General features: G+C 50.0%; 1 protein-coding gene across 1 annotated transcript; it reads left to right on the top strand.

The window, feature by feature from the left end:
- The first annotated feature begins 5,586 nt into the window (after window positions 1-5,586).
- On the top strand, window positions 5,587-10,670 carry BOD1 (biorientation of chromosomes in cell division 1). Its single transcript, XM_056502620.1, has 4 exons — window positions 5,587-5,790; window positions 6,771-6,895; window positions 8,546-8,746; window positions 9,855-10,670. Exons 1-3 carry the CDS (start codon window positions 5,587-5,589, stop codon window positions 8,742-8,744), a joined length of 528 nt encoding a protein of 175 aa, XP_056358595.1. The 3' UTR covers window positions 8,745-8,746; window positions 9,855-10,670.
- The last annotated feature ends 1,890 nt before the right edge of the window (window positions 10,671-12,560 follow it).

The following is a 12,560-nucleotide window of genomic DNA, read 5'->3' as shown; positions in this document are numbered from 1 at the left end:
GGGCAGTTCCTGACTTCATCAGCTCAACTGGCATTTTTCATAAACATTTATAAAACATGTGAAAACTTCAAATGCAGGGCAGCTCTTCCAAGGGATTATATTACACAGATACACTCCAAGGCTTCACTTGATGATCTAGTTTGGAAAATTACCCCTTCTGCATATATGGCAATAATGTTTATATTATTTTTGCCACATGCTTTCAGCCTTTCATAATAATGGAAACAATGATATAAGAATGAACAACTGACATTTCTGTTTGAGGACACAGCATGCATCTCCTCTGAAAAGCTCTGCAGCAGCTTTACAAATACATTTTCCTTTGGAATTTGCAGATACTTTGAGCTCCAAATTGAATCAGTTACAAGATAGAACCCACCAAAAAAAAAAAATAGAGAATAAAACACCATCCTGTGGAGGTGGGCATGTTGAACACAAATTCTGTTTACTTACATCTCTGTTTTAACACCAGTCACTTCTATATAATGCATATGCATGCACACACACACACACATATATATATATTTACATATAAAATAAACCAATGTATAAATTCCAAAGCAGTGTTTCAGAAATAGAGTGATTCAGAAAGCTTGTGGTGTATACAGCATATGCTGCAAGGATAATATGTTGCCCAGCACAAATGGCAAACATGCAGGGAATAGACATTTTCTTCCAGGGCTCTGGAGCCTCCGGAAGGTTGGCAGGCTGGGTGTGTGGTGCACATTCTTTGGGAGAGAATTATGGGCTGGGGAACATTCCTGCAGCTTCCCAACTCTTCCAGTAATTTGCCACCTGCACAGCCAAGCTGTTCGTTCTGTAAATCTCCAGGATCTCAAAACGCTGAGCAGCGCTGACCCCGATCCCTGCACACCCCCAGGGAACACAGCTTTAACTCCTCAAAGGCTGGGGCAAAGCTGAAACACCACTCTGGGCTGTGACACCAAAAGGACCAAACCCAAGAGCACATTTCCTCTGTTCCAGCAGCTGCTGCTCTCTCTGAGCAGCACAGTGCACAGGACCAGGGTTTGAGCTCAGCTCCCAGGGAATGGCACAGCCCCAAGGCTGCCTGAGCTCCAGGAGATGCCTCAGGGTGGGATTTTTGGGGTGTCTGTGCAGGGTCAGGAGTTTCACTGGCTGATCCCTGTGGGTCCCTTCCAACTCAGAATGTGTGGATATTCCACCTGAGCTTCTGCAAAACAATACAAGCCCATAAAAAGCAGGCAAGCGTGGCTCAAAGCCAGCAGGCACAGCTGGAATGCTGCTAAAGGACAAGAGCAAATTTAGCTGCACTGCCACCCTGCTGGATTCACCTTGGTTTGGATCAGCTCCTTCCAAACCTCACATCTTTACAGTTCCCATGCACAGGGCAGGATCTGGGTTGCAAACACCCCTGGGAAAAAGGACAGCAAAGCAGATTTGGGTCTGTGCTGCTGGAGGTGCCAGCACAGGCAGGAGGGGAAGCAGCTTCCACAGCTCCTGCCTGGGCACAGCTGGGTTTTGCTTCTGCAAGGGTGCCCATGGTAATTCCATCTGCATTCCACAGCCACCTATCCCAGGTTTCTCATCTTCACCATTGGCAGGGCCAAAGCTGGGAAAAATTAGACTCAGTAAGTGGCTTCTCATTTTGTGGCAGAGGTTGCCAGGGCAAAGAAGAGCAAACTGCCAACCATGTCTCCTCTGAGCAGTTTGTCTTTCAACAGGGATGTGGAAAACCTTGAGAGAGGGAACAAATCTCTCCCCAGCCACAGAGATCACCCCACTGCAAATCCCAGAATCACTGAGGTTGGAAAAGCCCTCCCAGCCCAGGGAGTGCCACCTTGTGCCCAGCCCAGAGCACTGAGTGCCACCTCCTTGGAACCTCCAGGGATGGGGACTCCAAATCTCCCTGGGCAGCCCCTTCCAATGCCTGACCACCCTTTCCAGGAAGAAATCCTCCTGATGAGGGATGCTGGATCTCAACAAGAAACAGCACAGGGTTCACAGGATACTCTGGAATGTTGGCTTTTCCTGCCTCTCCAGCAGCTGCCCTGCTCCTGAGCACCAGAGATGGGCAGGATCATGCCAGGCCAAACACAGAGGTGGAAATCTGGCCCCCACTGCTGAGGGAGGAACAAACTCCATCCCCACAGAGGATTAACACAGAACACGCCCTGCAGCAGGAATTGATTTATACAAACCCAAAGAAAATGAGAAGCTGAGGGAACGAGGACTCAGATGAGAGTGAGCATTGAGGGAAGCACAGGCAGGAGTCCACTGCTGTGTGTCCCACATGGGAATACACACCCTGCCAGCTCCACTCCCCTTCCAGGACCTCCTAGCAGCATCACAATGGGAGTTTTCAGTGAGAGCTTTAAGGAGCAGAAATGAGCACTCATGGAAACAGATTTCATTCACACCACTTTTTGGGAACAACTTGTTTTGTCAGCCAGTTGTAGCAACCATGAACTCTCTGCAGGCAGCTGTAGCAGAAGTGGCTTTTTCCCTGTGATATCAGAATTTCCATGGCAAGAGGTGCTGGTTTACAGCTCTTGTGGTTGTGGTGACAGGAGGGGGGTGAAGAAGGGGGGCTGAGAATGGAGGAAATGTGCAAGGCAGTGGTGACAAACAGTGACAAAGAAAGGGCTGACCTCTGGCTCTGATCATCTGTGACAGAAAGTGTGACTGGAATTCAGGTTTTGCACAAATTGAAATTACAGTTAAATGTCCACATCTCCCTGGTCAGCCAAAGGAATGGGGTTCAGGGGGACTGTAACACAGGAAAATAAGATTAAAAATTAATGATTGCCATCTTGATGCAAGCAACTCTCTACACCATTTTTTAATTATTATTTATTTCACCTGAAATAATCTTTCTCCCTAAGCTTTACAAGTTTGCTTCCCCTCAGCCTAAGCATTTATCCTACCATGAGAATTGCATCTCCAACACAACAGCAAACAGGTAAAAATTCTCCCTTCCTGAGTCTTCTACTGGCCTGAACAGTGGAAACTGCCTGAAGCTTTCCTCGAGGCCATGGATATAGGGAGAGTTCACAGATCTCATAAATTTTGTACTGGAGATGCGATTCAAGGAGAGGTTCACAGTTCTGCTCCCTGGGGGCCAGGCTGCTTTATCTGAGACACCACAGTTTAATGCTCCGGCTGTGTGCTGTGATGTCAGGCAAAAACACACAGATAAAACAGATTAAACGCTCTGTTTTTCCCTTTCCCCCACTACAGATCTCAAAACTATTAAACACTGCTTGACCTCGACCCTGCAGCTTGTAAGAGAACCCGTGAACCCTCATTATCTCATAACTACCTGCTTTGCTCCCTCTGTTCTGCCTTGAAACATCAATTGTGGCACCGTGAGAAAGAGGTCACTGCATCCACCCACAGGAAAAGGCACAGACCTCACACGGGGACTTGGAGCAGTGCTCTGCTCCTCCAGCAGGACCAGCCCCAGTGACAAGGCAGTTCCAGATCAGCTGGGAGCATCAGAAGCTTGCACTGAGGGTTTTCCTCTCCTGCAGCACGGATGCTCACAGTCTCTTCCAGTCATTTGTTAATTGGGAGGGATTTTTACTCGGGGCAGTGCTCAGTAAACCCTGGGCTGGATTCTGTGCTGCTGAAGGGTTGGTTTTGTCTTTGAGGTCGCTGCCTCTCAGCCCTTCCGTGGGAAGGAGCCATCCCAGGACAACAGGAAAATCCCCGAAAAAAAAAAATCAAATAAAAATAATTTTAAAAAATCCGCCTCTTCCATGGCCTCTCTGCCTTCGCTGCTGGCTCCACAGCGAGGCTAAAATCCATTAATTGCCGGCCAAGGGTGAAGCGGAGCAGCAACGGGGTGGCACCGGGATGGGGATGGAGAACGGGATCGGGATGGGAATCGGACTGGGGATCGGGATGGGATCGGGATGGGGATGGAGAACAGGATGGGATCGGGATGGGATCGGGATGGGGATGGAGAACAGGATGGGATCGGGATGGGATCGGGATGGGGACCGCGGCCGCCGGGTGCCACCTGCCGGGATCGCCGCGCTGCTTCCCGCGGCTGCCGAGCCCTTCTGTCCCTGTCCCCGCTCCTGTCCCTGTCCCCAACCAGCAGCCCCGCTGGGACCAGTGACAGCTCCCAGGGAACCGCTGGAGCTGTGCCAGGGAGGGTCAGGCTGGATTTTGGGAAAGGTTCTTCCCCCAGAGGGTGCTGGGCACTGCCTGGCTCCCCAGGGAATGGGCACGGCCATTCCAGAGCTCCAGGAGAGCTTGGACAGCGCTCCAGGGATGCCCAGGGTGGGATTGTTGGGGTGTCTGTGCAGGGACAGGGGCTGGATCAATGGCCCGTGTGGGGTCAGCTCAGGATATTCCGTGATTCCCCTGCCCACGGGAGAAAACAAAGCCACGTGCCCTAAAAACTGCCCAGGGAGGAGGTGCAGGATCCTGACAGATGTGTTCTATAAAATAAATTCCTATTCTAGCTCTAACCGGTCTCTGAGTGTCCTGTCACTGCTGTCACACGTGTGACATCAGCACGAGGGCCAAAGAACCACCGAGAACCAGCCAGACCCGACACACCGACCCCGAGAGAGCCGACACCGGGCAGGGGCAGTGAACGGGCAGCGGGACGGGCTCTGCTGCCGCGGGGACAGGGGTGTGTCCCCAAACCAGGCTGGCACAGGAGGTGGCAGGGTCTGCACACGCTGCCATTTCTCGCCTCAAAGCTCCCCTGGAGTGTGGGCAGCCCTGGCACAGGTGCCCAGAGCAGCTGTGGCTGCCCCGGATCCCTGGCAGTGCCCAAGGCCAGGCTGGACACGGCTTGGAGACACCTGGGACAGTGGGAATGTCCCTGCCATGGCAGGGGTGGCACTGAGGCATCTCCAGAGATCCCTCCACTATTCCGGGATGCTGTGATGACACCCCTGCACCGCCTGTCCTCCTGAATTAGGATGGGAACATCCCAGCGAGCCAACGATCGCGCCCAGCATCACTGGGGAGGGAACAAACCCAACGTGCAGGGTTTGTGCCCTGCAGCTCCGGGGGCCAGCGATGCTCTCAGCACACACAGCCTTGCTGGCGGCAGTCGGGTCTCAGGATCCCGATAGATACACAGCACGATCCTGCACAAATTGATTTTTTTTTTTTTTTTTTTTTTCGCAATTTACATTATCTCTGCGCTCTCTACGGCACAGGAGAACACACGCAAGTGACAACCTCGCTGATATCGTGGCAGGGCGATTCCTGAGCATCCAACCGCGCACCTGGAGAACGCAACACGCGGGCCCTCTGCCCGGCTGTCCCCGCTCCGGGGGGACACGGGACCCCCGTGACCTCCCCGGCCGGGTGATCCCAGCACCGCCATCCCCGCACGGCCGCCGGTGGATGCGGGGAGAGTCCTCACGGCCCCACGAACTACAACTCCCAAGATGCACGGCGACAGCAACGCGCCCGCCTTTCCGCTGCCTCGCGGGGCGGCGCCGCGGTGCACGCGTGGATTTGTAGTTCCAGGATCCCCTCAGCACACAGCGTGTCCCCCGAGGAGAACTCGCCTCCCCGCGATGCAGCGCGGCGCGGTGACACCATCGGCGCGCGCCGGCGCGGGGGCCGCGGGCGATGTCGGAGAGCGGCGGCGGCGGCGGGGCCGCGGCGGGCGGGGGCGGCGGCGGCGGCGCGGGGGCCGCGGGGCCCGGGCCCACCGACCCCGGCTCGCTGCCGCCCGGGGACCCGCAGCTCATCGCCATCATCGTGGAGCAGCTCAAGAGCCGCGGCCTCTTCGACGGCTTCCGCCGGGACTGCCTGGCCGACGTGGACACCAAGGTACCGGGGCCGGGCAGCGAGCCCGGGCCCTCCCCGCCGCTGCTCGGCAGAGCCGCCGCTCACCGCGGGCAGAGCCGGCGGAGAACATGCTCAGCCCTTATTGCTCAGCCCCGGCTTTCCTGGGAAACGCCTTCCCATGAGAACACTGCTGCTCTCAGCCTGTATTTCCAACATTCCCTCTTCTCAAACCAAACCTTTTCTTGAATAGATGTTCTCAGGCTGACATTAATTTTGTTCTCAGCCACACCAAACTCATCATTTGTTGCCAGTAGTGAGGTTGGGCTGTCAGTGTCAAGTTGGATTGTTCGCTGTGGCTCTGTCAGAATTCAGTGCTTTTTGTTGAATTTTGTTTTCCCAAAGTTTTGCACTTCCAGCAAGAGCCCTCTCCTGGGATCTGCTGTCCTCATCCAGGACCAGCACCCAGGACAGACATCAAATTCTGAAATATCCCTGTTTCCCTCTGGTCCTTCCCTTGCTTCCAGGATGTGGATGGTCCTGAGTATTTGTTAGTTAAGTTCCTATCCAATGGAATTACATTTGCTCTGATAAAAACCAAATAATTATAATTATCTTTAAAATTACAATTTTATATTTTTATCTTCTCTGCTAGTGCCACAGAAGCAAATAATTCAAGTTCTTGTTTAGTGTCAGTATTGCTCAGCCAGTTTCCTGGGAATTCTGGGGCTTCCAGACAACAAGAACTCTGCTTAAACAACCTCTGTCTGCACAGTTTGCATTTCACTACAATTTCAGCCCCAATCTCTCCAGCTGTTTGAATTATTCCAACACTGGGTGTTCTGTGCAATTTCCAGTTGTGTCTCAGGGAAAACAGGATTATCTTTGTTCAGAGAGTGAAAGGAGGGGAGCACAGACAACAGAGCAGTCTGTGTGTGACAATAGCTGCACTGTGAAGGGCTCTGGCAGGGGGCTCTTTGGAGGTATTTGAGCTGTTGAACTGGACTTATTTTTATTTTTTTTAGCCAGCCTATCAGAACCTGAGGCAGAAAGTTGACAACTTTGTCTCGACCCACCTGGACAAGCAGGAATGGAACCCAGCCATGAACAAGAACCAGCTACGGAATGGGCTGAGGCAGAGTGTGATCCAGTAAGTGAGCACAGCCTGCACAGTCAGTGCAATTTGATAAGCCATGAATCACCTCAGGCAAGGGAGAGCTGGCAGAATTAAGTTTTCCTCAGCTGTTGTCTTCCCTGAGTTTCATTGTGAGAGTGAGTGCAGTTGCTGTCCAAATTATTGCTGCAAAAATGCTGTGCTTGCTGTACTGAGCTGGATTACCTTGATCTTAACTTTCAGGAAAGAGAAGAGCCTTTAAAAATTCTTTAAAGAAAGAGTCCTGAGAATGCCAAAATTTGTGTGCAGAATCCATTCCCTGTCAGCAGCAGTCTCTGCAGCAGCCTGAGTTCCTGCAGCACAGGACAGTTCCTGTCCTGCTGTTTCAGACACTGCACTGGGGACCACCAGGATGGGCAGAGGGATGGAGCAGCTCTGCTGGGAGAGCTGGGATTGTTCACCTGGAGAGGAGAAGCTTTGGGGTGACACAATTGTGGCCTCACAGTGCCTGAAGGAGCCAACAAGTTAGAGAGAATTTTACAAGAGCCTGGAGTGACAGGACAAGGGAATGGCTTCAAACTGACACAGAGCAGAGTTAGTGGGATATTGGGAAGGAATTCCTCCCTGTGAGGGTGCTGATGCCCTGGCACAGGTGCCCAGAGAAGCTGTGGCTGCTCCTGGATCCCTGCAAGTGCTGCAGGCCAGGGTGGACAGGGCTGGGAGCAGCCAGGGACAGTGAAGGTGTCCCTGCCATGGCAGGGAGTGAAAGGGGATGAGCTTTGAGCTCCCTTCCAACCCAAACCGTTCTGTGACTCTGACAGCTTAGGCTGCTTCCCAGAGCTGCTGAGTTTTAATCAGGGAGAGGAGGATGAGGTACTGCACACAAAATGTTGTAGTGCAAAGAACAGCCCTGGCCATGGTTTGAACAGTCCCTGTCACTCCTGCTGACCCCTGGGGGTGCCCAGGTGTGTCCTGCCCACCCAGGCTGTTACCTGGGGGTGGCACAGGGTGCCCTGTCTGTGCATCCTTCACTGCCTCATTATCCTATGGCTCCATCTCCATTTCCTGTCCCTGCTCCCTTGCAGACATGACTTAACCCTCCCAGACAGCCTGTGCCCCACAGTCCAGGAGCCTGACACAGCCCCTGAAGTCAGCAGTCACTTCAGTTCCTGCTGCTCACTCCAGAACCTCTGCTGTGTGCTCACTGTCTTGTTTGTGTAATTCATACCCATCTGTCTAGACTCTTACAAGGAGCAAGTGACAGTCCTGTTCTGAGGGGGCAGGGCTCTTCTCCCTCCACTCTGCCAAAAAAAAGCCTGTGCTCTTACCTGCCCTCCTCCTCAGAATAGCTTATTTCTCTATTTGTGCCAAAATGTATTTGTGCCAAAATGTGTTTGTTTGCTTTCATGTTGACCTGGTTTCCACAGGAGCCCTATTAAAAGTGGCTTTTGGCCAAGGTGTCATTTAAGTACCTGGGAGACCAGATGTGAGTTGTTAATTCTGCAGGGAGCTGGGAGAGAAATAGGTGAGTGAAACAAGTCCCTGTTAAGGATCTCCTGAGTAGGCTGCAGTTCTCACCATGTTAATGCTAATTGCAGTTGACAGGAGGGCTCTGGAGAGTTTCTGGAGGAGATTGGGGAGAAGTTTTTTCAGAGGAGCTGAATGACTTCTTTGTTTTTGTTCAAGGTCAGGAATGCTGGAAGCTGGAGTGGACAGAATTATTTCTCAGGTGGTGGATCCAAAACTAAACCACATCTTCAGGCCTCAGATAGAGAGGGCGATTCATGAATTTTTGGCTGCACAAAAGAAAGAGGAAAATGTGCCAGCTCCTCCTCCAGAGCCTGAGACTAAAGATCCTCCTGCTCCATCTCAGGATGCCTCCTAAAGGTCTGATATCTCTGCACTTACTGCTGCCATTCCTTGTGCCTCATCTCTGTATTTGCACAGTGCAAGATAGAGGAGGGTTGGCAGGGGGGACACTTTGATCAGCAGCCTGTTGTCATTGTCACACAGCCCTCTGCCACTCCAGTGGCTCTAAAAATAACTGGGACTAAGACATGGGGATGATGTAAAGCAGCTATCAAGGAACACTGTGCACTCTGCCAGAGCTGGGTTTGGATCAGCCCAAAAAGCCTTTTATTCCAGTAAAGCATATCCAAAAAAAAAAAAAAAAAAAAAAAAAAAGCATACCCAGCAGCATTAAGATGGAAGTGGCTGGATTGCCTTCAGAGCTGTATCAAATGGATTAAAAATTTTTATCATTTACTGATACACAGATGGGAATAGAGTGGTGACAAGTTATTGTGGCTTAGCATTGAAAGTTTTAGGTATCTCTGTTTCAGAGCAAACACTGGAGTGTTGAATTGTCACTGACCAAAATAGTCCTGCTGGAGGAAGGGCAACATCTCTGGGAGTGAAAAACTGTTCACTCAGAAAAGTGATTTAAATAGAGCAACCTGAATCTTCCAGCTGCAAGGACTGAGGGTGCCTTTGTGACAAACAAGTTCATTCTGGCTTTTGTGATTAAAATAACTCCAGGGGCCTCAGGGGGCCATAACTGCTCCTCTGTCTTAGCACAAGATGTGCCCATCCTTGCTAAGGGTGCAAAGGTTGAGTTGGAGATTCAGGAACCACTGCCTTGGTGGGGAATTTGTCTGCAGCTTTGCTGGGGGACTTAAAACCATGCTGCATGAAAGGAAGTTAACTGTCATTTGTTCCATCTGCCAGGGCTTTCTGAAAGCAAAAATGCTCCCTATAATCTACAGCTGATTTATTTAGAAGGAATAAGAACCTGCAGTGGCTGTTCCAATGCTTGGAATTATCAGAGCAACCATGCCTTGAATTTTTGCATTTATCTGGTTCAAGTAGTTTAAAAGTCCATTATAACACACAGCAAAGTGCAGTTGTTAATATATCCTAATCTATCTTAATGAACTGACTTGTGAAGGTGCTTTTACATCATCTAAAATATCTTTTTTTTCTTTTTTCCTTGCAGGAGATCCTGCTGCTGAGCAGCTGCAGTTGCAACATGCCCTGTTAGACTGGCAATGGATTCCTTGTTCCCTTTGGTGCAGGATTGCTGTCTGCCAAAGATGATTAACCTTTATTAGGCCTGTGGGAAATAGGCACTGAAATGGGGAAATTCAGGTGCACCTGGAGTTCTGCCTGTGGAGGGACAGCCCAAAGTGTGGAGAGATTTTTGCTGTGAACTGCAGTGTGTATTCATTAGTCATGCCTTTGGGCAAGGGGGTGGGAAGGAAAAAAGGGAGTTGTCTGCTGTCTGGAGGGATGGGGAAATGGGCTGAGGTGCTACAAGGAGCACAAAGAAAGGAAGGAGGGTTTGGGGGGTGGGGTATTTTTTGGAGACCAAGTAGAGCTGTCAGATTTCCTTTGCTAGAAGCCAGAGGAGGGGAAGCCTCTGCTGGGTTGCAGGGAGTAGCAGGTGCCAGGTCAGCACTGCTTTGGGAAGGGCACTTCCTGGTCAAAACTGGAGCTAAAGCTTCAGGATCCATTACCCAGAAAATTCTGTTGAACACAGGAATGTTTACAGTTGGCTGTGCCTATAGCTGATGTCACTCCTATTTCCCAGGGAACTCTGGGAGCAAAGGGCACACCAGAGTGTGGATCAGGTGGAAATTTGTCTTTTTCTGCTTGGAAGACTTTTCTTTCTCAGGTGCCTGGTGGAAACTGTCCTATGCTTTCAGCTTGAATGCATGCAGTGTCCTCTGGATGACAGTCAAATGGAGAATGTGATAACCTGTTCTGCCAGCAAATGTCCACACCTTTTTGCAATAAAACACCTCAAAAAGCATCTCTGAGATTTGGCTTCTTCAGCATTTTTTTTTCTTAAGGAGAAACTATTTAAAGAAATCCAGGGGTCCTGGTGGCTGGATCCCTAAGGAAAGTGTGACCTTACACATTTTATGGGTTAATCCAGGCTTAACAACCTGGGGTTGTTTCTTATAATGAAATAAGATAGTTTTAGTTTCCTTTCCACAGAAGCTGTCTCAAAAAATACAAACTATTGTGTGAGTAAAGGGTTCTCTCTTGGATGTTGGTTTGGGGGTTGAAGACTTCTCCAAATGTGTAATAAATATTTTCCCTTAGGGCCTTAAGGGCAGCTCTTGACAGAAAAGAATCTTTTACCTCAACCACTTGGGTTCTCAAACACTTCTTTGGAATGAAACGTTTATTCAGGGGAAAAAATGTTTAACAGTTTAGAAAGAGCAAATGAAAGGGAGTCTGACTGTGCTTAGGCAAATCCTGGATGACAACAGGAGTAGTCAGGGAGCAGGACACCAGCTCAGGGGTTTTTTGTAGCAAGTCAAGCTGGATTTACTGCAGTGAGGAGGGAACCTGAACCTGCATTTCCTACCTGAGCTGCTTTAAAAGATGGGTGAAGGAGAAGAGACTCAGGGTAGTTTTTAAAAGGCTTTTCCATTGTTCTGTGTCAACTCTGAGCTCTGCCACTGCTGTGCCTTTGTGGGGCCCAGCCTGTGCACAGCTCCAGTGGCTGTGGGAACCTTCAGATCACAACAGAAGCACCTGAAGAGTTGGGGCAGCCAGTTTGGGATCACAGGCTTTAATGTTGGGGTTCTGAAGTCCTTGCTTTGGATCAGAGCCTTGGAAGCAGCCCTGACACAATGGGACAGTGACAAAAGCCACCAAGCCCTTACAATGAAGGGTTTGTGCAGTGCCCTTTGATTAAATTCTATCAGTCACACAGCCAGAATCAGGATTCCAGCCTTAAAACCTGAGTGGTGAAATAGAAATCTTCACACCAGAACAAAAGAACAAAGCTGTACCCGCTGTAGAAGTGAGATTGTCCCTGCAGGAGGATGTTGGACTAAAGCTGGGCAATGAGTCAGGTTTTGCTGTGCTGGGTGTGTGAAGCACAGCCTGAGGAGTTTGGGGAGGCAGAGAGGTCTAAGACATTCAAGGAATCAAGAAGCTCACGTTGAACTGATGTTTGCACAAGCATCACTTGTAGCACTGCAGAACTTTCCCTATTTTCCCACTATCTCTTTTCCCTTCTTCTCCTCAAACCCTGGCCATAGAACAGTTCTGATCTCCCTGCTCCTCTGGCAGTGTCCCAAAAGCTGTCATGTTAGAAAAACAGAACAGCAGGATTCCATTGCCTTTCCCCCATTATTCCTGGAAAAGGTACATGTAATGCATTTCAAGCACACAAGGCAATCAATTTTTACAAACCTTTTAGCCCAAGATAAACTTAATTCCAAGTACTGAACAGGAGCTAAGTGATGAATAATGTGTTTATAACACATCCTTGAAGTAAAACTGATTCTTGCTTTAAATTAATAGGCATTTTCTGATTTTTTTTTTAAACTTCTTATGCAAATCTTCCATGAAATAAAGGGATGATTCCTGAGGCACTTGCTGTGGAACTGTTCTGTGATAACTCCAGAGATGCTTTTCAGTGAAACCTGGAGCAGATTACCAACAGAGCCAGGCAGAAACCACAGCTGCTGTCACCTCATGGAGGTCACAGTTGCACCTGAGTGGATTTTGGATTCCTCAAACACTGGCACTTTTAGAGTGGGTCACACTGACTCAAGCAGACTTCCCCAGAAGGAGCAGAACCAAACTGCCATTACCTGTGTGATCTTTCAGGTCCCTTCCAGCCCAAGCCACTCTAAGATTCCATAATTATATATTTGGCCAGTTCTGGGTTCAAACTCCC

The sequence above is a fragment of the Oenanthe melanoleuca genome, chromosome 13 (assembly GCF_029582105.1).
Source record: "Oenanthe melanoleuca isolate GR-GAL-2019-014 chromosome 13, OMel1.0, whole genome shotgun sequence".
Lineage (NCBI taxonomy): Eukaryota > Metazoa > Chordata > Aves > Passeriformes > Muscicapidae > Oenanthe > Oenanthe melanoleuca.
This window is presented reverse-complemented; position numbering and strand designations above follow the sequence as displayed.